Below are 22,061 nucleotides of genomic sequence, written 5' to 3'. Positions count from 1 at the left end.
GGGGACTCTGTTTGAGTGAGCGCTTATTTTTTTCCTCCCAGGGCTTCTACAATGGCAGTCTTAACCTTTTTTGGTCATGAATCCCTTGCTGAAAGATATGAAGCCTCCTTGCAGAGGGATGGACATAATTACTTCTGTTGGGTTATTTGGCAGGGACTGGGGGTTGTGGGGCAGAAGATAGCACACCTTTTCTCTGCCTGTGCTCAACAACTTTAAACATAAACTAAAAGGGTGAGTTAGATAGGAGGTCAAAATACCACTTTTATTATTGATGAATGCTGGGCCAGAGGATTTACCATAGAATGAGAGCCTGATGGACCTGCCAGTCCTGAACCCCGGGTTAGGCAGATTCCTCCACTCACATCAGCCTGCACGGTGGCAGGCCTGCTCCTGGAGGAGCGTGGCAAAATCTGTGCTCCCACTGGCAGGCAGTGACTTCCAAGGAAGAGGAAGGGCAGAGCAAAGCCAAGTACCATCTCCAGTTTATTCTTTTTAAATTCACCACCAGAGGGAGCAAAGAGTGTGTATGTGTTGGGGAGAGAGGGGAGAGACAGGGCGGTGACTGAACAGGGTTGGATAATGGAAAGGACTCAAAACTCCACGGGCTACTCCGAAGCTCACTCAAGGAGACTTTCATAGAGGTAAAGGGTACAGGACATCAGGACAAAGAAAGCAGAGGAGATCATCAAGGAGTTTGAACACTTCCAGACAGAGCCCCCCAGGGTCCTTTTTCAGTTGCACAGATATGCTTTGTCTCCAGATTACAAACCACTGAGATATGACTGAAGCATCATCTTTTCAGGGTAGCCCTTTTCACACGTTTACCGAAGGGGTCTTTTATACTAGATTGGTCACGTGGCTAAAGTCCGGCTGTGTAACTGATTAAACTGCATGTAAACCATCGATCTCTCCATCTCTTAAACAGTCTAGACAGTCTGAGCCTGGAGTTTAGAAGGTTTAGGGTTACTTCATAAACCACTAGCTGGCACCCCACATCCCTGACTTGTCCATAAGCCTTGGAGATAAGTATACTGCTGCTCCATTGCTGCTGCAAATGACACAGGTCCTTTGCTTGACCAGACTTTGGTCAGGCTACTGACCTTTCCCCTGGGTCCATGTCTACACTTCCTTGGAAAATCCAGTTTTAGCAAGAACCCTGCTAAGTGAGTTAGCAAGAACCCCCCCACCCTCAACATCTGATCAAATTCCTCATCTTCCACCATCCCCTCGGGTGATGTCTGATCACTGTGGCCTGTCTTCAGTAAGAATCCGTTAGTCTGTTTAGCCAGAGCTTCCTTCACCGCGGTGTTTCATCTTAGTAATTTTCCATCCACTGACCCCCACCCTGATCATTGGGTACAAATTCCCACCTGCCCACGCTGTGCTTGGAGTTGAGCCTGATCTCTATCACTCACTGTAAAATCCCATTGCAGGGCTTCCCTGGTGGCGCAGTGGTTGAGAGTCCGCATGCCGATGCAGGGGGCACGGGTTCGTGCCCCGATCCGGGAAGATCCCACATGCCGCGGAGCGGCTGGGCCCGTGAGCCATGGCCACTGAGCCTGCGCGTCCGGAGCCTGTGCTCCGCAACAGGAGAGGCCACAACAGTGAGAGGCCCGCGTACCGCAAAAAAAAAATTAAAAAAAAAAAAAAAAATCCCATTGCAGTGGTCCTGAATAAGGTTAGCCTCACCATCTTTAACACGTGTCACTGAATATTTTTTTTCTTTGACAGTCATGGCGCCATGACTCGTATAGGATCAGATTCATCACTGGACCCCCCAACCTCTCACTCTGGACCCTAAGTATGCACCTTGAAGCCCTTGTCTTCAGTCCTGACTGACTGATCGGGGATCCATTGGTGACTCTGACTCCTGAACCATTGCTCCAGACAAACATCTGTTGAAGCTGACTTGATTTTTACGGTTTTGAGTATACCCTCCGAAGCTGGGTTATAGTCCCAGGCTTCTTTCGACAGGTACCTCCTGGGCTGGAAGGTCTTCCTGGCTCTGTGTTCTGAATGGGGATTACTCCCTGGTGTCCTGGGCTGGAACTCCTTTCTTCCTGACTCTGTGTGAAGTCTCTCTGTTCTCTCTTTTGGATCTGACTTCTCCCATTGGAACTTCTCAGCCAACTAAACCACCTCTTCTCACATCCTGCTGACTCTCTGCTATGCCAGCTCTGTCTGCTTCTGTTCTTGTTGGCATGTTTTGCTGAGGATAATTTGGAACTTTGTTGGCGTCTTTTGGAAACTTGAGATCTCCCCAGATTGACTGCTGTAATACTGCTCCCTCCCTGTTGCTTCTGCTCCTCCGTCCTCCTCTTACCACCATCAATCTTCCCCCCAGTTCCCTTGGATCCTTTGATATGTCCCACTTCAAACCGCCATCTCCTCCATCCCTCTGTGCACACCCGTCAGACTTTCCCCTCCCACTGCAGCCCCTCAGCTCCCCACAGCCACTTCCATTTTTGGTCCCTTGCCGTCCATTGGGCTCTCAAGAAACTCAGGTAGCCTTGAAAGCAACTACCTGAGTCTGAAAAGAAGAACAAAAGGCTATTTGGAAATAGAACTGAATGATTTGTCCACTCACATGGGCTTTGGAAACATCCATACAGCAGTTAGATGTCTCTTCAGTCTGTTGCCTAAAATTTAGACCACAGCAAAGGAAGATTACATATCACAGCAAGAGAAAATCTTAAAAGTCTCCTCCAGAAGTATTGGTAGGCCGGTGACCTTAACTTGTTTTATTTGCCAGAGACAATTCAGATGAAAATACGAAGTGGAGATAAACAAATGAGATTGTATCGCTGTTTTACTGACTCACGGCTAAAATTTTAAAATGAAAACTCTTAAGTTCTCTATTTGTGTCTGTATGTTTATGTATTTCTATATATATGTATGTTATAGGTGTGTAATAGTTTCCTACCTCTGGACGGTATTATCACATTAATTTATAAAATCCCTTAGAGTTCTATTCAAATTGGTTTAGAGATAAATGAGCACTTAGATAAATTATGTTCTTAAAACACTCAGGAATACAGAAACTAACCCAAGTTTTTTTAAGTTCACATGATCTTGAATAATCTTTTTGCTAGTTCTTATATTGTTGATACAGTTGTTGATAAATTGACAACTCAGGGTTGTCGGCTTTAAATATGTAATGCAGATATGCAATTTTTTCCACCTATGTTTACTATTCAAATAAGCTTATGTTATCTCTACCAGATATTTAAGATTATAAATTATAAATCAACCCTTAGAGCAAAAGATATAATAAAAAGGAATTGCTTGATGTCAAGCATGGCAGTTAAAAAAAAAGAGGCAAGAACCACAAATATATAATTTTTTGTTCTTCGCTTTTGTGATTTTTTATTTTGATACTTGCGTGACTTGTCAACAAGAAAAACAACTTAAGATGATGGATGGCTAGCTTTGTTTAATTAATGGCTCATGAAATTTTCATGAGTAATTCAAGTAATTGTTCAGAACAAGTAAATTAAATAGATATAAGTGGACTAAAAGTTTATAAATGAACTTTTCAATGGTAATTATGTTTTATGCCTCCTGAAAAATAGTTTCAAACATTTTTTTCATAACTTGAAACCTTAAAGCTATACGAACTTAAGTCAAAGATGGATAATCATTGACTACATAATTTCCAAATAAGATAAAATATTGAAATATTAATTGCTGAAGAGAAGTTTAATTTTATTTACTTTTGGCATCTTGTTTTCATATGGTATAGAGAAGCTAAATATATTTAGGTCTGTTAGTAAGCATGAGGAATTGTACTGTGAAAAAGACACATCTCTAGAAATTATGAAATAATGTATCATTATTACAGAATGATAGTATGTAGCAGACAGTTTGCAATTGCCTGCTTCCTAGTTTTTACTGAAAATTAGAGTTTCTAATGATTAAAAAATCTAATCAATATAAATAAATGAAACCACTAGGAATAATAAGGGTAAAGAAAACAAACTGTATACAAGGAAAATATAAGGTATATTTTTGATAAGGAAGGGTATGAAAGATATGTTTTGCTAAGGGTAAGAGAGGATAATTTTGTCCCAAAGTAGAATGAATGGTTGTTCCAGAATGAGAAAGAAGAAAAATGTAGGACAAAAACTGAGTGATGTAAGAAAATTTCTAAAGAAAGTTTGTGGAAAAGGGACCTTGGAAAAGGAATCTTTCCTTGTGTGGTCAAAACTGGCTACTATTGGATGGATTTATTTGTAAGGTTTTTTGGTTTGTTTGTTTGTTTGTTTAATTTGCCTTAGTATTAATAGTACACTGATACAAAACCAGAATTTGGTTTTCTTTCTCTGTTAAAACACAAGGTTTTCTTAGATTATTGGTTTCCTCTTAATAGGAAATGGTAAAAAAGGTTGTTTTCTTTACATTTAAGTAATCAGCTTGGGAGGATAAGATTTTGTGTTTTAAGATATTTTCCAGTGTGTCTTGTGTTTATCAGGTCTTTGATTATTTCAGAAAGCCAGATCTTCTCAATATTAAGAAAGCTAAGAGTTTTTTGTTTTTTGATTTTTTTTTAATAACTGGGTAACTTTCTGTATGTGCCTTTGAAATCTTTTAATTGTGACTTTGGTTAAATGGACAGCTAAGTGTTGTTTCACAGTGACACCTGTGATCCAATTTAGTCAAGTGTTCAAACCTTTTGGCATTTTTGACAATTTCCCCAAATCAAATTCTAAGTGGAGTCTCTTTGACCCCAGACTAACTTTGATATTTCCAAAATGGCCCTTGGAAAATCTCAAAGGATTTGTCTCCTTATGAAAAGAGAGATGTTGAACTAATCAGGTTTATTTTATGTGTTAACGCATCTTATATTCACGGCAGTATAGTTATTTGCATAAGTTCAGTCAAAATCTATCCTCCTTGTAACACAAAGCAATTGGAAACCTTTCTTATATTACCAAGACTTTGATTGTAATGTCATATTTGGGAATGATGTGTACTGAATCAGATATGACCAGATAGCTCTAAGGATCTAAGGTTGACTTTAAGAAGGCAATGTTTATACAGCTCCCCTTGGAAGAACCATCCTGTTCCTGGCTTACAGGGTTTCCTGCCTTACAGGTGAGTAAGGAAGGTCACTTCTGGCAGGCCCAGGAACCTCAGGATGTTTGGGGAACCTTCAGAAGAGAGGAATTCACCCAAATCTATAGGTATTGCAGTCAGATCTGGTGGCAAGTTTTTGACTTGGCTTCTTAGCCTTGAGAGGGAATGCTCCAGCAAAGCAAACTCAAACAAGGTACTATGTGGTCAATCACTATTTTTGCTGTACTTATGTAAATAACCAGGCCAAATTTAATGAGACCAAACTTCCTTGCAAACAAATTAGTCTTACTTTGTCTTTCACAGAAATGGGTGTGACTGTAGAGAGAATGTGCTTTTTTGTTTGTTTCAATGGAAAACTTTAGTGAACTGTTGCTGCTTTCATCTTGCACATTTTGCCAGCTTTACCAAATCCTGAATTCTTCTAGTTTCCTCCTGTATCTGGCTACAACTCTCTAAGTTCACATTTCCAAATTTTGTCCTTTCTGACTTGGAATCATTGACAACGAAAACTGCCCTTTTCCTGAAACTCTGTAAGCTGCAGCTGGAAGACTTGATAGAAACTTCAAAAAAAAATGATTACAATAGATCATGTATGGGCGAGCTTCATGCCTCCTGCTGTGTGGACCTCTCAGGAAATTCATCAGAATACCTGATGCTATCACCAGTGACATTGAAACTGCAAACTAGGAAAATGTGTCAGGTGGCCAGTGCCAACCTCAGTCTAACACTTGAAGATGCTCTAAGCTCAAGTCTAAAAAATCTTGATGGCTTCCTCTTGGACTCAGAAACTGGGTTTCTAACTATTAATCTTTGTTTTTCTTTTATTTTTCATAGCAACTCCCCTCATTAAATGCCTGACTGCCAGCACCACCCAGCAAATATCCTCTACTATCAGGTTCCAATAGATGATTCAGCTGGTCTGTAATGAACAAAAGACAACTGAATGACTTGTATTATTCAGAGGAAAGAAGAATGTCTTTTCTTTCCTTGTACAAGAAGGGAGACTGACAAAGATTCTTTACTTGACCAAACTTTAGTCAGGTTCCTGAACCTTCTCCTAGGTCCATCAGTGTAGTTTGTTGTAAAATCTAGTTTTAGCAAGAACTTCCCCCTCCTCCCCATATCTGATCATTCTGGATGTCTGATCAGGTTCTTTATCTTCCACTCCCCTTCCCCGCCCAGTGATGTCTGATCACCCTGGCCTGTCCTCAGCAAGAATCTGTTAGGTTAGTTTAGCCAGAATGTCCCTCACCCCTGTTGTTTCCTCATAGTAATTTTCCATCCACTGACCCTCACCATGCTCCTTGGTTATAAATTCCCACTTCCCCATGCTGTACTTAGAGTTGAGCCTGGTCTTTCTCCCCACCGCCCTGTAAAATCCCTTTGCAGTGGTCCCTATACTTATGTCGATAATAAAGTCTGCCTTACCATCTTCAACAAGCATCATTGGATATCTTTTCGTTGACAAAGCTAACCCTATTTTGCATGTGTGGTTTCCACTATCAGTCTACCTTAACATGGAAGGAAGCTTCAGGAATCAGCAATGATTGTTTCCTCTAACAGCTGACACAGATTTTGCCCCCGTACTTAGGAGGTCAAGGAGCGCTGCTTCTTTATATAGGACATTTAAAAGAGGGTAAAATCATTTATTTTCTTCTAGAAATATGGTGTACTATATAACCTAATTTATACTTTTCCTATGAGTTGTATCAGAAAACTTTAAGGATGTTACGTATGTTTTATGCAACCAGCATTTTGTGACCGTGAGGACAACGCATGATTTCAGATGCAAGTCCCTTCATGAGCTTTTAATTTTATGGTAGCTCCTTCTTTGAATAACAATTTATCAGGTGAAAGTTTTTATTTCTGCTCATCTCTTCTGGGATAATGCCTTATAAGTTGTGTCCTTAGTTGCAAATAGATAAAATAATTTTAAATGGTGTGTTTTATTCCTCTTGCAGGGACCTTTTACCCAAAGATTTTGTAGTTTATACCTACAACAAGGAAGGGGCTCTGATCTCTGACTACCCTGATATACAGGTAATATATTTTCCTCCTGACCCTATAGCAGAATTTAAAACAATTATAATTTTAAAGTGCGTTCTCTTCAGGTACTCAGGACTGTTACCTTGTGCTTCCCCAAGGACCTCTTTTGGTATTATTATATATGGCATTGTCCTGGGGTGGGAGTGTGAGTGCATTGACATAAATTAAACAGTATTTACCTTACGGCTCTCCTGGTTCTCCATGGTCAAGTGATTTTTAAAAGAGCAGGAAAATAATCTTCTATTGAATGATAATCCTTATAGATTATGAAGGGGAAAAGTTTGATTTATTTTTTTATTTTTTATTTTATCCATTTTTGCTGAAAATGGATACCTCTTAAAGTACATCTTACTTTCTTATTAAACCATTTGACTTGCCATTAGTACTTAGTAAAGAACAAACACTTGTTTCCTATTATATGTTCTGATTTTTTGCTGAAAACAATTATTTTCTTAAGAATTGTGGTCCTAAAAAAAAAAAAAAAAAAGAATTGTCGTCCTTTTTGCATCAGAGAACAGAGTTTTCCTGAGGACAGAACTGGCCAGGAATACTTGAAATAATTGGCAGATGTCAACTTTGCTTTATGTGTTATTTAATTAGAGCATACATATTTCTAATTTTAGTTGGGAAGAGCGTCTTAAAGTCCCTTTTGGCAGTTAGGTAATATATATTCTTATTTTTTGCTATAGTTTTCATGAGAAATCTTTGTTACCATTAAACATGTATTATTTTTCCCCTGAGCTTTGTTATGTTTTGCTAGGTGGAATTGTTTATGTTAGTTTTGCACTTTTGCAGCTCTCTTCAAATAAATAGAAGGCAAAACCTTTATTTTATTTTATTTATTTATTTTTAACATCTTTATTGGAGTATAATTACTTTACAATGTTGTGTTAGTTTCTGCTGTATAACAAAGTGAATCAGCTATACATATACAAATGTCCCCATATCCCCTCCTTCTTGTGTCTCCCTCCCACCCTCCCTATCCCACCCCTCTAGGTGGTCACAAAGCACCGAGCTGATCTCCCTGTGCTATGCAGCTGCTTCCCACTAGCTAGCTCTTTTACATTTGGTAGTGTATATATGTCAGTGCCACTCTCTCACTTCGTCCCAGCTTACCTTTCCCCCTACCTGTGTCCTCAAGTCCATTCTCTATGTCTGCGACTTTATTCCTGTCCTGTCCCTAGGTTCATCAGAACCATTTTTTTTTAGACTCCATATATATGTGTTAGCATACGGTATTTGTTTTTCTGTTTCTGACTTACTTCACTCTGTATGATAGCTAGGTCCATCCACCTCACTACAAATAACTCAATTTCGTTTCTTTTTCTGGCTGAGTAATATTCCATTGTATATATGTGCTACATCTTCTTTATCCATTCATCTGTCAATGGACATTTAGGTTACTTTCATGTGCTGGCTATTGTAAATAGAGCTGCAATGAACATTGTGTACATGACTCTTTTTGAATTATGAAAACCTTTATTTTAGATTAATTATTAGTACTTAAAAAAAAGGCAGTGCTGACTTAGATCCATCCTTTGCTGGCCAGTTTTCTGACTCCTTTATCTCAGTGTTGTGTTTGTCCATTGTTTTATTTTATTTGTTTTGTTTTGTTTTATTGTTTGTGCATTGTTTAATAGCAAAATAGTAGAGGAGTTTAAATGTATGTGATAGCATAAACCAGAACACAGATAATCCATTCAGCTGTTCATCCATCCATCCAGTCATCCATCCGAAGATTACTATAGCATGAGACCAAAGACCACATAATTTATGCCACTCAACAAAAGCAGTGATTTTAAAAAGGAATTTTTTCTCTTGGAGCGGTTTCTTGGCCTGGATTTTGGTAACACACACTGCTTGGACTTGATTCCTGGCTCTATTATTTATTTGCTGGTCAAGTTTCTTTAACCTGTTTGTGCCTTAGAATCCTCACCTTAAAATGGGAATAATAATTATAACTTCATGGAGTTATTGGGAAGCTTAAATGAGTTAATACTTGTAAGATATACTTAGAACAGTCAGTCCAACAACTGTGAACTCAATAAATATTATTTTTTACTATTATTGAAAATTTATATGCTTAAAACTGCTAAAAATGATTTCAGTTTTATAGAAATTTATTCAACTGTTATCGTAAAGAATTACAATTTAATTATGTTTTCCTGGGTGTTTGAAAAATAAAAACTAAGACAGATGGAGCCTTTCACTTATTGGTTATTGAATATTGTTCAAATAGATAAAAGTATGACTATAGATTTGAGATAGTAATTAAAACTTTGGTACTGGGATTTTTGTGTGTGTGGCAACATTGTCAGATATCATCATGGAATATACTTTTGTTCATAAAATGCAGTTAAGTTACACTGAGAAAATGTAAATGCTTTCCCTTGTGATTCTGTTATTTAAATTAGTTTGTAAAGCTCTTATGTGGCTTTCATCATCAGCATCTTTCACAAGGCCATTTTTCACAAAGAAACACAGTTTTAATAACCACTTGATATGAGTTGCTATGTGAAATAAAAGTTCAAATTAGTATTAGTCTTTGAACTTTGGGGTACCTTGCAAATGCATTAGAAAGTCTCTCAACTAACTCCCTCAGTTAATTAATGCTCCTTCTTTCCTCTGAAAAATTTGTTGACTGTCCCAAGCTCGCTGGCCCTCGTGGCTGGTAGGCTCTTCTCGGATACTTCTGAGTACCTCTACTCCCAGTAGTTGAGTTTTTTGCTTACAGTTTTTGTGTTTCCAAAACTGTTTATGCCATTTATACCTTTATCCTAATCATGCGATTCAATTGGGTGTTTTGTAAACTTGCAAAATAGGATTTGTTGTTTTTTTAAAAAACTAAATTGAAGGCTTTGAAAAGATTTGATAAAACCAAGTTATTAAAGAAATACCATCAAGTTGGTAGATTGAGTGATCAAGTGCTGGATTTCAGTCATGTCAAATGAGAGCTTCTATTATAGTGGAAGTAGAAGCATTTAATTTTTGAGCGCTGTGAGTTACTGTCTTACTATCTCATAAGTGCTACCTCATCTGTAATAGAAGAGGTGTCTCTTTTCCTCTAGTGAGAAGAAGACAGTATCAAAGCTAGACTTTAACTACAAAGCACTAGAAAGAAAACAGTGGTTGTAAATAGCCTCACACTGGAAAAAGTTGTAAAATGTTGAAATTTCACCTGTGTTGTTTAGTGCATAATTGTTTAATTTTTAAAAAAATGTTCACAGTTTTAGACTTATAGGAAAAGTTGCAGGAATGATAGAAAACATTCGTGCATACCCTTTACCTAGATTCTCCAAATGTTAGCATTTATCACATATACTTTATCCCTTCTCTCTCTTTTTTTTTCTTTCCTGAAGAGTATGTTGTACACCTGGTGTCCCTTTACTCTTAAATACTTCAGCGTAAATTTCCTAAAAACAAGAATTTCTTTTATGTCACCATAGTATAGTCCTCAAAATTAAGAAGTTAACATTGAAGCAATACTGTTATTCAGTTACATACCTTATTGATATTTGTTTTGGTCCATTATCCTAATAATGTACTTTATAGTGAAAGGAAATCCAGTTTCACTTGTTATGCTCAGCGGTCTCCCGTTTCCTTTAATCCAGAAATCCATAGTCTTCCCTTGTATTTCACAACATTGGCATTTTTGAGAAGTACAGGCCGACTTTTTGTAGAACGTCCTGCAATTTGGGTTTGTGTGATGTTTACTCATGATTGGATTCAGGTTACGCACTTTTGGCAGGAATCCACCCTGAAGGGACATTGAGCCGTTCTGTTCTCTGTATCATATCATGAGCATGTGCTGCAATTAGTTTATCACTGACAGTGTTAACATTGATGATTAAGGAGTTGTCTGCTGGGTTTCTTCTCTGTAAAGTTACTGTGTTTTGCCTTTTTTGGTTAGATACTTTGAAGCTTAGTAACTATCCCAATGCTTCTCAAATTTTTACCCACTAGTTTTAGTATTTGCCTGAATCAGTTGTTATGATGGTTGTCAAAATGGTGATTTCCTAATTTCATCAGTGCTTCTGTATTCACTGGTGGTTTCTACTGTAAGGAAGAGTTTTTCCTTCTTACTCGTTTATATCAGCATAGACTCATGGGTTCTTACTGTATCATTAGTGAAATTGAAAATCTTTTCATTTATATAAGGGCATTTTTATATCTTCTTTTGTGAATTGTCTGTTCAACTCGTTTGCTCCATCTTCTATTAGGTTTAATCTTTCCCTTTTAATGTTTCAGAGTTCTTTGTATTATATATAATATAGTATAGTTTTATCTATGATAAAAGTTACAGATACTTCTCACCAGTCTCTGAGTTGTCTTTTGACTTTTTTTTTGGTGTTTCTTTTAATGTAGAAGTTAAAAAAATTTTTTTTTAATACAGTGAAAATTATCAGTCTTTTCTTCTGTTGACTCTAGATTTTGAGTGATAGAAAGTCTTTCTCTACACCAGCTTAAAGAGGGATTCACTCATGTTTTCTTTTAGTTCTTGCATGGGTTCACTTTTTTAAATGTTTGGATTCTTGATCCATTTGGAGCTTATTCTTATGTATGGTGTGAGGTATGGATCTACTTTGAACGTCTAACTGGTTGGCTGAGCTCCACTTGTTAAAAAGTGCATCTTTGCCTCAGTGATTTGAGATGCCACTTTTATCATATAAGTTTCCACATGTATTTCAGTCTACTTTGAGACTTCGTATTCTGCTCCACTAGTTGGTCTCTCAGTTAACGCACCACCAGGACCCTACTGTTTTAATTATTAAGGCCCGATGATATGTCATAAGGTCTGGCAGGACTGGTCCTCCTCCTCCTCCTCCCACTCCCCTTGGCTTTTTTTTTTTTAGTGCTTTACAGTTGTTTTAAAGATGAAAAAATCTCATTGTGTACTAAAAAATTCTGATATTAGTAAGTGATATGCTTGCATTTCCACTGGTCAATTTCTCGCTCAAGATTAAGGATAAAGTCTCTTTAATTTTTAAAGATGGTTAAATGTATAACTAATAATAATAATAATAGTATAATCGGTATGCTTATATGAAGAAAAGAAAATCATCGGATCAAAGTCACTGTTTTTGCCGTGTACTGAATTTTTTCCCCCTTGGTGTCACTAGCCTGTCACAAGGTCCTCTTCTGTATTGGATTTCAGTTGGCTGCTGTGGCGTCTTCTTGCCTGGGATTAAAAATGTTAAACATGACGTTATGCTTCCTTGTTCTGCTTCTAGGTTTAAAGGTTATAGGAGTAGAGTTGTTTGTACTTAGTGTCCTCTGGAATTCTGCCTAAACATTTGTGTAGCTGTAGGGGGTTAGTAGACAGTCTGAAGATAGTAAAAGAATGCCATGTGATAATTATGGGATGCCAATAATAAAAATTTTTAGTTTATGGACCTTAAGTAATTTTGTTAGTTCTGCAGTTTCTATGATGATTTTCAGCAATGTAACAGTATTTGAAGATAATACAGTTTTTATCATTTAGAATCATTGTCATTATCGGGGATACGTGGAGGGCGTTTATAATTCATCGATTGCTCTTAGCAACTGTTTTGGACTCAGGTAAGGAATTTTCTTTATCAATTTTTTAGTTTTTTTTCATTCCTTTATTTCTTCCCCCTTTACGTATCTCGGTCTCCAGATCAAGTCATTTTAGGGGACTTAAATTTAGATTTTACTTTGATGTTGCTGAAGGTCTTTATAGCTGTGTTTCAGATGTCATTTTCAGCATGTTTATTTAGGACAATCTTGCAGTTGATGAGTTTTAATAACTAAAGAAAAAATTTCATTTTTTTGAGTCCACTAAATAAACTTTGCTATTTAAAATAGCGCATACTTTAAATTTCTGTCACCCTTTAGGTTTATAAGATTTTCACCTATATTCTTTCATCTAAGGTCAATAATGACTGTGAAAAGGGGCTGATTATTTCCATATTTAGGTGAGCAAGCTGAGGTTCAGAGAAATCATATCATGTATCAAGTGAAGTGATAATAATATTAAAATTAAATTTATTAAGGGCCAGGCAGCATGACACTGGGCTGGTTGATTGTTTGCATGATTGATTGAACTAAGAAATATTACTTTAAATTCTCAAACCAACTATATAAGATGGCTATGACTATCTCCATTTAAGTAATGATACTTGTAGAACAGTTACTGTGTGCCAGGCAACGTTCTAAGTACTTTGCATGTATTAAGTAATTTAGTTTTCAGAACAACTCTATGGAGAATGTAAACTAAGGCTAGTAGGAAACATTTGGGATTCAAACTCTGGTCCTCTGGCTCCAGACTTCACACGTTTAGCCACTGTTCTGAGTTGCCTTTCCTTATACAGCAAACCCTCGGAGAGGTTAGGTAACTTTCAGGCAATCATGCTAGTGAGTAGTCATCTTGTGCTTTAAGTTTAGGTCTGCCTGCCTCTAAAGCCTCTCTGTTTTTCTCTATACCATTCTACCCCTTCTTACATATGTTAAGAAGTAGGACTTTTATTCAGGTTTCTTAATTCCTTTTCCTGTGTATTGTTTTTTTTCATTCTAAAAAATTGTGTATGTGTAATACAACACTTAAGAGGCTTGCTGCATATAGAGAATGTGAGTTATGGGATTGAACCCCTGCAAAACAGCTCTCGTTTTGAGCACATCTTTTATCGAATGGATGATGTCCACAAAGAGCCTGTGAAATGTGGGGTTTCCAACAAGGATACAGAGGAAGAAACCACAAAGGATGAAGAGGAAGAGCCTCCTAGCGTCACTCAGCTACTTCGAGTAAGGACATAATGTATTTCTTCATGGCTGAGACTCAAGTTTAAAAAAAATGATGTGTTTGTGCCTTAAACCAATACCTGTTATTACTGTGTTTTTGCCAACTGTGTGCCAGACATTGTGATGGGTACTAAGGGGATAAAAAGACGAGCACTACGCAGTTCCTGCCAGCAAGATGAGTACAATCAGGCTTCTGTGTTTCGGAAACTAGGGCTTAAGTCTTAAACAGTAACTGTATTTCTTTTTGTCATTGCTACCTAATAGCCCTTTACAGTGACTTTGAGAGGGTTTTAAAAAAAAATATTAATTAATTTATTTACTTTTGGCTGCGTTGGGTCTTCATTGCTGCGCGCAGGCTTTCTCTAGTTGCGGCGAGCTGGGGCTACTCTTCGTTGCGGTGCGCGGGCTTCTCATTGCGGTGGCTTCTCTTGTTGCGGAGCATGGGCTCTAGGTGCGTGGGCTTCAGTAGTTGTGGCTCGAGGGCTCTAGAGCGCAGGCTCAGTAGTTGTGGCTCGCGAGCTCTAGAGCGCAGGCTTGGTGGTTGTGGCGCACGGGCTTAGTTGCTCCGCGGCATGTGGGATCTTCCCGGACCGGGGCTTGAACCCGTGTCTCCTGCATTGGTAGTTAGATTCTTAACCACTGTGCCACTAGGGAAGTCCAGCCGTGGACTTTTTTTTTTTTTTTTTCTTTTTGTACGCGGGCCTCTCACTGTTGTGGCCTCTCCCGCTACAGAGCACAGGCTCCGGACGCGCAGGCTCAGCGGCCATGGCTCACGGGCGCAGCCGCTCCGCGGCATGTGGGATCTTCCCAGACCAGGGCACTGCGCCACCAGGGAAGCCCCAGCCGTGGGCTTTTTGATGTGAATATGCTTTACACAGACTGGAGTGGTAATTCTGGAGCTCTAAAGTGAGAAAGAGAGAGAGAGGGAAAGAGAGAGATTGAGTGTTAGGACTTTAATGATCTCAGATTTTTTCCAGGGTCACTCGTGGTATCCCTGATTTGAGACTTCTTTAGGATTCCTTGGCTTACTCTTGACAGGAGTCTCTTAACCTGAACTGTTTCTAGGACCAGAGGAACCTCAGTTGCAGAGAAGCCAGCTTTCTACATAATGAGATGATGTTGCTGTGTTAGAAGAGGCTTGTGCCTCTTCTGGTGTATTTTAATTAACTCATATTAGTTTATGGCTTATTTTCATTGCCTCTCCTGCCATTCATTCTTTTGACTTTTGTATTGTTCTTTTTAATCATTGGAAAACATTAAATTTTAGCTCATTCTATACTTTATCTAAATTTCTGTAAAATCACAAAACTAATTTTTTTTAAAGTGGCAACCTTGTATGTCAGTGTCAATTGTATCTCAATGAAACTGGAAGGAAAAAAAATAAATGAAGGACAACAATAACAAAATAAAATAACAACCTTGTCCTTCCTTCTGCTCTGGGTTATTGGCAGATATTCTTTCTTCTGCTCCCAACAAAGTGATGGAGTTTCCTTTTAACATGTGTGTGTGTGTGTGTGTGTGTGTAGTTTAGATATTAGAAGATCAGTTATTCTGCTTTGGAAACTTGAATAACTCATATTGTCTTTAACTAGATACAATTTTTCTCACATCAGTACAGATGGCAGATATCACTTTTTTAGAAAAACGTGTTTTTTTGGCTTTATTGATCTAGGATGTGTTAAAATCATTTTATGAAGTTCTTAACAGACGTGAAATAAGTGACTAGAGATTAGCGTAAGATCATTATGTATGAAAAACGTGTAGCCTTATACCATTTTTTTTCTTTTTGCCTTTATGATGTTTGTGTTTGACAGAGAAGAAGAGCTGTCCTGCCACAGACCCGCTATGTGGAGCTGTTCATTGTCGTAGACAAGGAAAGGGTAGGATTGGTGACAGTTTTTCTTCTTTTTCATGAAAAGCAGATGAGAAGTGAGCATCCCATGAAGGAAATATTAAATATAACGTATTTGTATTGATTTCTGTTAAATGTAATTTAAAAACTAAATGACTTTTTTTCTTAATATTCATACATGATATTCCTAATACCTCCAGAACTGAATGTAGCAAATGAGATTACCTCTACCTTTATTTTTTACTGGTGATTTTCTTCCCCCTGTTCTTTTGGGTGATTTGCATATGCTGAATTTCTTAAGTGAAACTGTTCTGCCTCTTAGTTAAGCTCTTGAGACTTTTTCAGAGACATTTAAAGGACTGTGGTGATAAACCCAGTTAATCAGAAATTGCTTTGTTGCCTAATAAAATTGCTTTTCTTTCTAGAATTTCAGCTAACCTATTTAAGAGATAGAAAACTATATTTAGGAGATAGAAAACTATCTATCTAAGAGAAAGATATCTCTAAGAGGTATCTATCTATCTATCTATTCTATTTAAGAGTTAGAAAACTTCCAGGTTCTGGCATGCTTTAGAAGGGAGCAGAGGAGAATAGGTCAGCTTAGCATTTACTATTTATTTCATTGTACAGGATAACACCAGGGCATTTTCCTTATTCATACTTAAGAATTGTGCTTTACTCAACTAAAAAAAGTTATGTGTCTATTTCAGCATTTACAGCATTATCAATTTTAGATAAAGCTGCTATATAATTTAACCTATAGATTATTTGAAACGTTTTGTCTGACTTGTACTTCCAACTTTGTGCGAATAAGCTGTTTGCAGAAACTTAACACAATTGACAAGTTCTTTCTTGTAACCTGCAGAGACAGTTTTGAGGACTTTTATGTTTTTTTAATAAAAAATCCCTTATTGTATGTAGACTGGAAAAAAAAACAAGCCATATTTTTAAGAGATAGAAATATATTCAGATTTGTTCATTATAGGTTCTTTATCCTCAAGTGTAGAAGGAAGAAGCATAAAGGAGTATGAACAAGCATGAACTTTGTCCCAGATAATGTGTAAAATGTTCCTGTAGAATGTTGTGGACAAGTGACAAAAATAGAGATTTGAAAAGTTTTTCTTTATTACTCTCTCCACATAGGTAGAAAATGGTTCAAAATAAAAATGGTTCTATTTTAATCAAACCTTGTCAAATGTATTAAAATTTTTTTTTTCTTGTTTAGGAAAATCATGATAAAATGTCTAATTAATAAAATCGGATATATTCTGGTATTAATGCCCTTATCATAGAGCAAAACCACATATTCTTTTTTAAATGTTCTTTTAATTAGTTATTAAATTGGTTATATTAAAATAATATTAAAATAGACATTTGGATTTAGCTAGATCTCAAAGAAGTGAATCAGTCATAATCAACTGTTTGGCTTAATATGGTTAAACTTTTATATATCTCTATATTTCTATCTACATATAATGTTTTCACTAGTGAACATTGGTTAATCTCTGATAATTAATTTAGCCCAAAGTTTAGAAATTGGTTATTGGTAATGTCGTTAGCCTAAGAGGTGAAAGGATCAGGAAGTCTTTCAGATTGTCTTTCATTCCTTTATCTATGTATTTTGATTGTTTTAGACTCTACCTTTGTGAAAAGCTTGAAAATATTTTTGCATTAAAATGAATTAAAGACTGTTAAGTATGAAACTCATTTTAAAGTTGTACTGCTTTGGAGAAGATTAAGATTTCAGTGCTTTTTTCATTATTCATTTCACCCACGTACCTGCTTTTCTTTTATTCCTATTTATCACTAAAATGTATCCTTTAGACTTATTAGTTTGAAATGCAGGAGAATGTCTAAGTGCCTCAGTTTTTGGTTCAGAGGAAACATTTGGATTCTTATCTTCATTGTAAGAGATTATAGAAATTTTATTCTTAAATTGCTTTGGTGATAATGATTTCCCTTCTTTGCTTTTCAGTATGACATGATGGGAAGAAACCAGACTGCAGTGCGAGAAGAGATGATTCTTTTAGCAAACTACTTGGATAGCGTGAGTTGTATTTTCTATCAGCTGGGATTATTCTGTCCTCTCCTCTCACAGTCTCCGAATGGAATTTTAAAATTGTCTCATTTTGAGCTCTGATTATTCTAGAGCCTAAGTAAGTAACTCAGTCTTTCAGGGGTCTGCTCTCTAATTTGTTTTGTAACTTTTTTATGTTTAAAAGTAGAGTATAATTGTAGAGAGAGAGACTCTGAGACAAGCAAGAGATTTCGAATTAGCATCTACTTTATCTTTAATGTGAATGAAAAATTCATCGGCTGATCTAAGAAAGAAATGGAAAATTTTATTGAACCAAATTTGAGGATTATAACCCAGAAAGAGCATCTCAGAAAGCTCTGAGAACTGTTCCCCTAATTAGAAGTCAAGGTACAGTTATATAAGTTTTTTGAGACAGAGAGCTGTACATTCAATGAGGCATTATTGACAGTTTACACAATCCAGACTTAATTATCATCGTGGCCCCTAACAGGTCAAGAAGGAATGTTATCTTTTAAGGAGTTGTCTTATTGATGCTAGGAGAATGCTGCTCTTTATGGTTGAGCAGGTATTTCTGCCGATGGGGGAGGTTTGGTCGATGCCTAATGCAGATACACAATGCACAGTGCGGGGAGAGAGGAGGCCAAAGGGCAGAGAAAAATGTATTTGCTTAAATTTTTCTCATCTTGCCATAAAATATGACTTTTATTTCATAGCAGATAGGCTAAAGTACTTTGGTATTTATAAAAAGATCTTTGAATTTTTACTGAGATAATCATATTTTAAATAAGGCTGTCTCCTCTGAAACTATGACACTGTGTGTGAGTGTGTGTGTGTGTGTGTCTATGTGAGAGAGAGAGAGAGAGAAGGAGGGATTTGGTTTGAGATTTTGGAGTTTATTCATCCAGTGGGAGATATTGGAGAATTAGCTACATGTTCTTAAAAGATAATTTCATCTCTAAGTTGTTCCCCTAATACGAATACCAAGCATAATAATGATGATGATGATAATGATAACATTCTATTGGATATTTATAACATTCTAGAAACTGAGTCAATTGCCTTACATTTATTAACTCACTTATTCCTCACAGTATCTCTGTGAAATAGATATGAGTTCCATAATCCTTTATCTGAAACCTTTGGGGTGCATGTCATTAGAATTTTAGATAAGAGTTTAGGTAGGTAATACAGTTCACTTCGCATACATTTATAACATATAGTTCACTATGTATTACATTACACCTCCAACAGGGTCCTGGGGTAGCACCTTGTAATCAATCTCATTGATATTTCTGTAGTGAAATATATGAATATTTACATTAAGTGAGCTAAATATGGACTATAAATAGGCTTGCATTAGTTTAGGGAAAGTTTTGGAATCAAAATACCCAAAACTTTAAATATCCAGAGTTTGTCAGATTTTGGAATGGAAGATAAAAAGGATTTTGAATCTTTACTTTTGTTTTATGGATGAGGAAACTGAGCCCCTTGAGAAGTTAGAGTCTCATGATATTGAAGGGAATTTTTTTTGGAGCGGAGGAGTCCTGTTTTAAATTTAAGTAGTTGTGTTACTTAAAAGATATTCTCATATTCTTTATTGTATTATTTTTTATTGAAGCATAGTTGTACAATATTATATATGTTACAGGTGTACAGTATGCTGATTCACAATCTTTAAAGGTTACACTCCATTTATAGTTATTATAAAATATTGGCTACTATTCCTTGTATTGTACAATATATCCTTGTAACTTATTTTATATATAATAGTTTGTACCTTTTAATCCCCTATCCCTGTATTGCCCCCTCCCTTCCTTCTCCCCACTGGTAACCACTCGTGTGTTCTCTATATCTGTGAGTCTGTTTCTTATTTGTTATATTCACTAGTTTGTTGTATGTTTTTAGATTCCACATGTAAGTGATACTGTACTGTACTTGTCTTTCTTTTTCTGACTTATTTCACTTAGCATAATACTGTCCAAGTCCATGCATGCTGCTGCAAATGGCAAAAATTTCATTCTTTTTATGGTTGAATAATATTCCATTGTATGTATGTGTATATATATACCTCACCTTCTTACCCATTCATCTGTTGATGGACACTTAGATTGCTTCCATATCCTGGCTATAGTAAATAATACTGCTGTGAACATTGGGGTGAACATATCTTTTCAAATTAGTGTTTTTGCTTTTTTCAGATATGTAACCAGGAATTATTCTCATATTCTTTAATACATTTTATATATTTTTATTTGTTTTCTTTCCAGATGTACATCATGTTAAATATTCGAATTGTGCTAGTTGGGCTGGAGATTTGGACAAATGGAAATCTGATCAACATAATCGGAGGTGCGGGTGATGTGTTGGGGAACTTTGTACAGTGGCGGGAAAAGTTTCTTATAACACGTCGGAGACATGACAGTGCACAGCTAGTTCTGTAAGTGATTTTTTTTAAAGGTACTATTAATGGCGTGGTCAGAATAATAATTTTTGCTTTTTTTCTTTTATTAGAATCATATTCTGTTAAGGTTTTTGAGCATTCATTTAAATGAGGAAAATTTTTGCTACTATAGGACAAGTGACAGTATGATAATAAGACCTCTCTTTTGTGTTGGAGCCTCTGTGACCTTTATCCTATGTCCTTCTTCCTCTTTCTTGGGCTTACTTCCTCATTTTGGTATGGCATGTTTTCTAGTTTCTTCTTGTGTAAGGATATATTGAAAGAAAAAATTTTGACCTCTTGCATGTTGGAAAATGTGTTTCACGGCCTCAAAACAGAATTTAAAAATTATCTCCTGTACACCAGAAAGTAACAAAACATTCTAAATCAACTGTACTTCAATTAATTAAAAAAATTATCTCAATTTGAACTCTGATTATCCTAGGGCTTAAGTAACTTGGTTTTTCAGAGGTGTGCTTTCTAGTTTGTTTTGTAAATTTCAGGTTATTTTGCTGAGTATAAAATTCTAGGCACGAAATTTTTTCCTTCGGAATTTTGAAGGCATGGCCATTGTCTTTTGACTTCCAGAATTACTATTGAGAAGCTTTAATTCACTTTGATTCCTGATCTTTTGTATGTGGCCTTTTTTTTTTTTTTCTTCTTTGGAAACTTGTAGGATCTTCTCTTGGTTCCCAGGCTTCTAAATTTTCCTGATGCTATGCTTTGGTGTAAGTCTTTTATCACTCATTGTGTAGTGTTCTTAGTGGGTAATTTCAATCTTGAAACTGCAGTTTTAGGAATTTTTCTCAAATTATTTTGTAGATAATTTCATCCTCTTTATTTTTATTCTTCATTCCTTCTGGGATTCCTTTTACTCGGCTATTGAGTTTCCTGTACTTGTCCTCTAATTTTATTATCTTTTGTCTCCTTCTCTTTGTCTTTTTGTTCTGCTTTCTGGATATTTCTTTAAATTTACCTTCTAAGGTTTTTATTGAGTTTTTCATTTCAGCTATCTTATTTTTAATGTTTAATATTTAGCTCTTTTTTGTCCCCCTTAAAATTTTTATATGGTCAAATTCTTTTTTTTTTTATCCCAACAAAAGGTTCCACATATTTACTACTGAGCCAAAGCATTAGTGCAGAAACACTGACACAAATAGAAATATCACTTTCCTAATAAAACCCATCCAGCTGTTTGGGTAGTAGTGATGTTCTCAGAGTGATATGGTAAGATGCAAGTGTCCTTGACCCAGGAAAAACGTGCGCCACCTCATATGCGAGGCTCCTTACAGACCTAGCTTGGTTCTTCTCCAATGTCTTCTCTTGGAGTTGTACCTGATTTTATTACCAGTCTTCATTTGAATCCACTGGGGAATGTGATGATTCCCTGCTTTTGTTTCTTGACCAGGGATCGCTTGATCCTAAAAGTCTTGTGAGAAGACATGGCGAGGAGCAAATTTAACCGTACATAGGATGGCGGAGAAGAGAAGAGAAGAGAGCTGGTCAAATTCTTATTTCATGGATATAATAATTTTTTAAACTCTCTTTGAGATATTTCTGATATATTTTTTAAAATTTCCTTCTTTCTACATAGTGTTTTCATGGAACCACCATAAAACTTAAGCTTATGTAATCACTTAATACAAATATATTCCAAAAGTTAATACAAAACCCTCACTTAAAAATACTAAAAAAATTTCTTGCTTCTTAAAAATCTTCTGGTTGGTGGGCTGACTTTTCGCCAAAAAATGTTTTATGTAATAATTTTTGCCTTCCTTAATGCTGATGGTACCTAAAACTAAAAATTTTTTCTGAGGAGAAATTTCCCTTGATTTAATTAAATTATTTAT

At 36.3% G+C, this 22,061-nt stretch overlaps 1 protein-coding gene and 1 pseudogene across 1 annotated transcript in view; one reads left to right on the top strand and one right to left on the bottom strand.

The window, feature by feature from the left end:
• Window positions 1-22,061, top strand: part of ADAM9 (ADAM metallopeptidase domain 9) — a 109,916-nt gene that overhangs the window by 22,453 nt on the left and 65,402 nt on the right. The window contains exons 4-9 of the mRNA XM_065899822.1: window positions 7,038-7,116; window positions 12,605-12,681; window positions 13,689-13,884; window positions 15,696-15,761; window positions 17,709-17,780; window positions 20,039-20,208. Of these exons, the coding sequence (XP_065755894.1) occupies window positions 7,038-7,116; window positions 12,605-12,681; window positions 13,689-13,884; window positions 15,696-15,761; window positions 17,709-17,780; window positions 20,039-20,208 (660 nt within the window). The remainder of the gene's footprint in view (window positions 1-7,037; window positions 7,117-12,604; window positions 12,682-13,688; window positions 13,885-15,695; window positions 15,762-17,708; window positions 17,781-20,038; window positions 20,209-22,061) is intronic.
• On the bottom strand, window positions 21,498-21,655 carry LOC136141823 (large ribosomal subunit protein eL39-like; annotated as a pseudogene).

This window comes from Phocoena phocoena, chromosome 21 (genome assembly GCF_963924675.1).
Source record: "Phocoena phocoena chromosome 21, mPhoPho1.1, whole genome shotgun sequence".
NCBI classification, from domain to species: Eukaryota; Metazoa; Chordata; class Mammalia; order Artiodactyla; family Phocoenidae; genus Phocoena; species Phocoena phocoena.
This window is presented reverse-complemented; position numbering and strand designations above follow the sequence as displayed.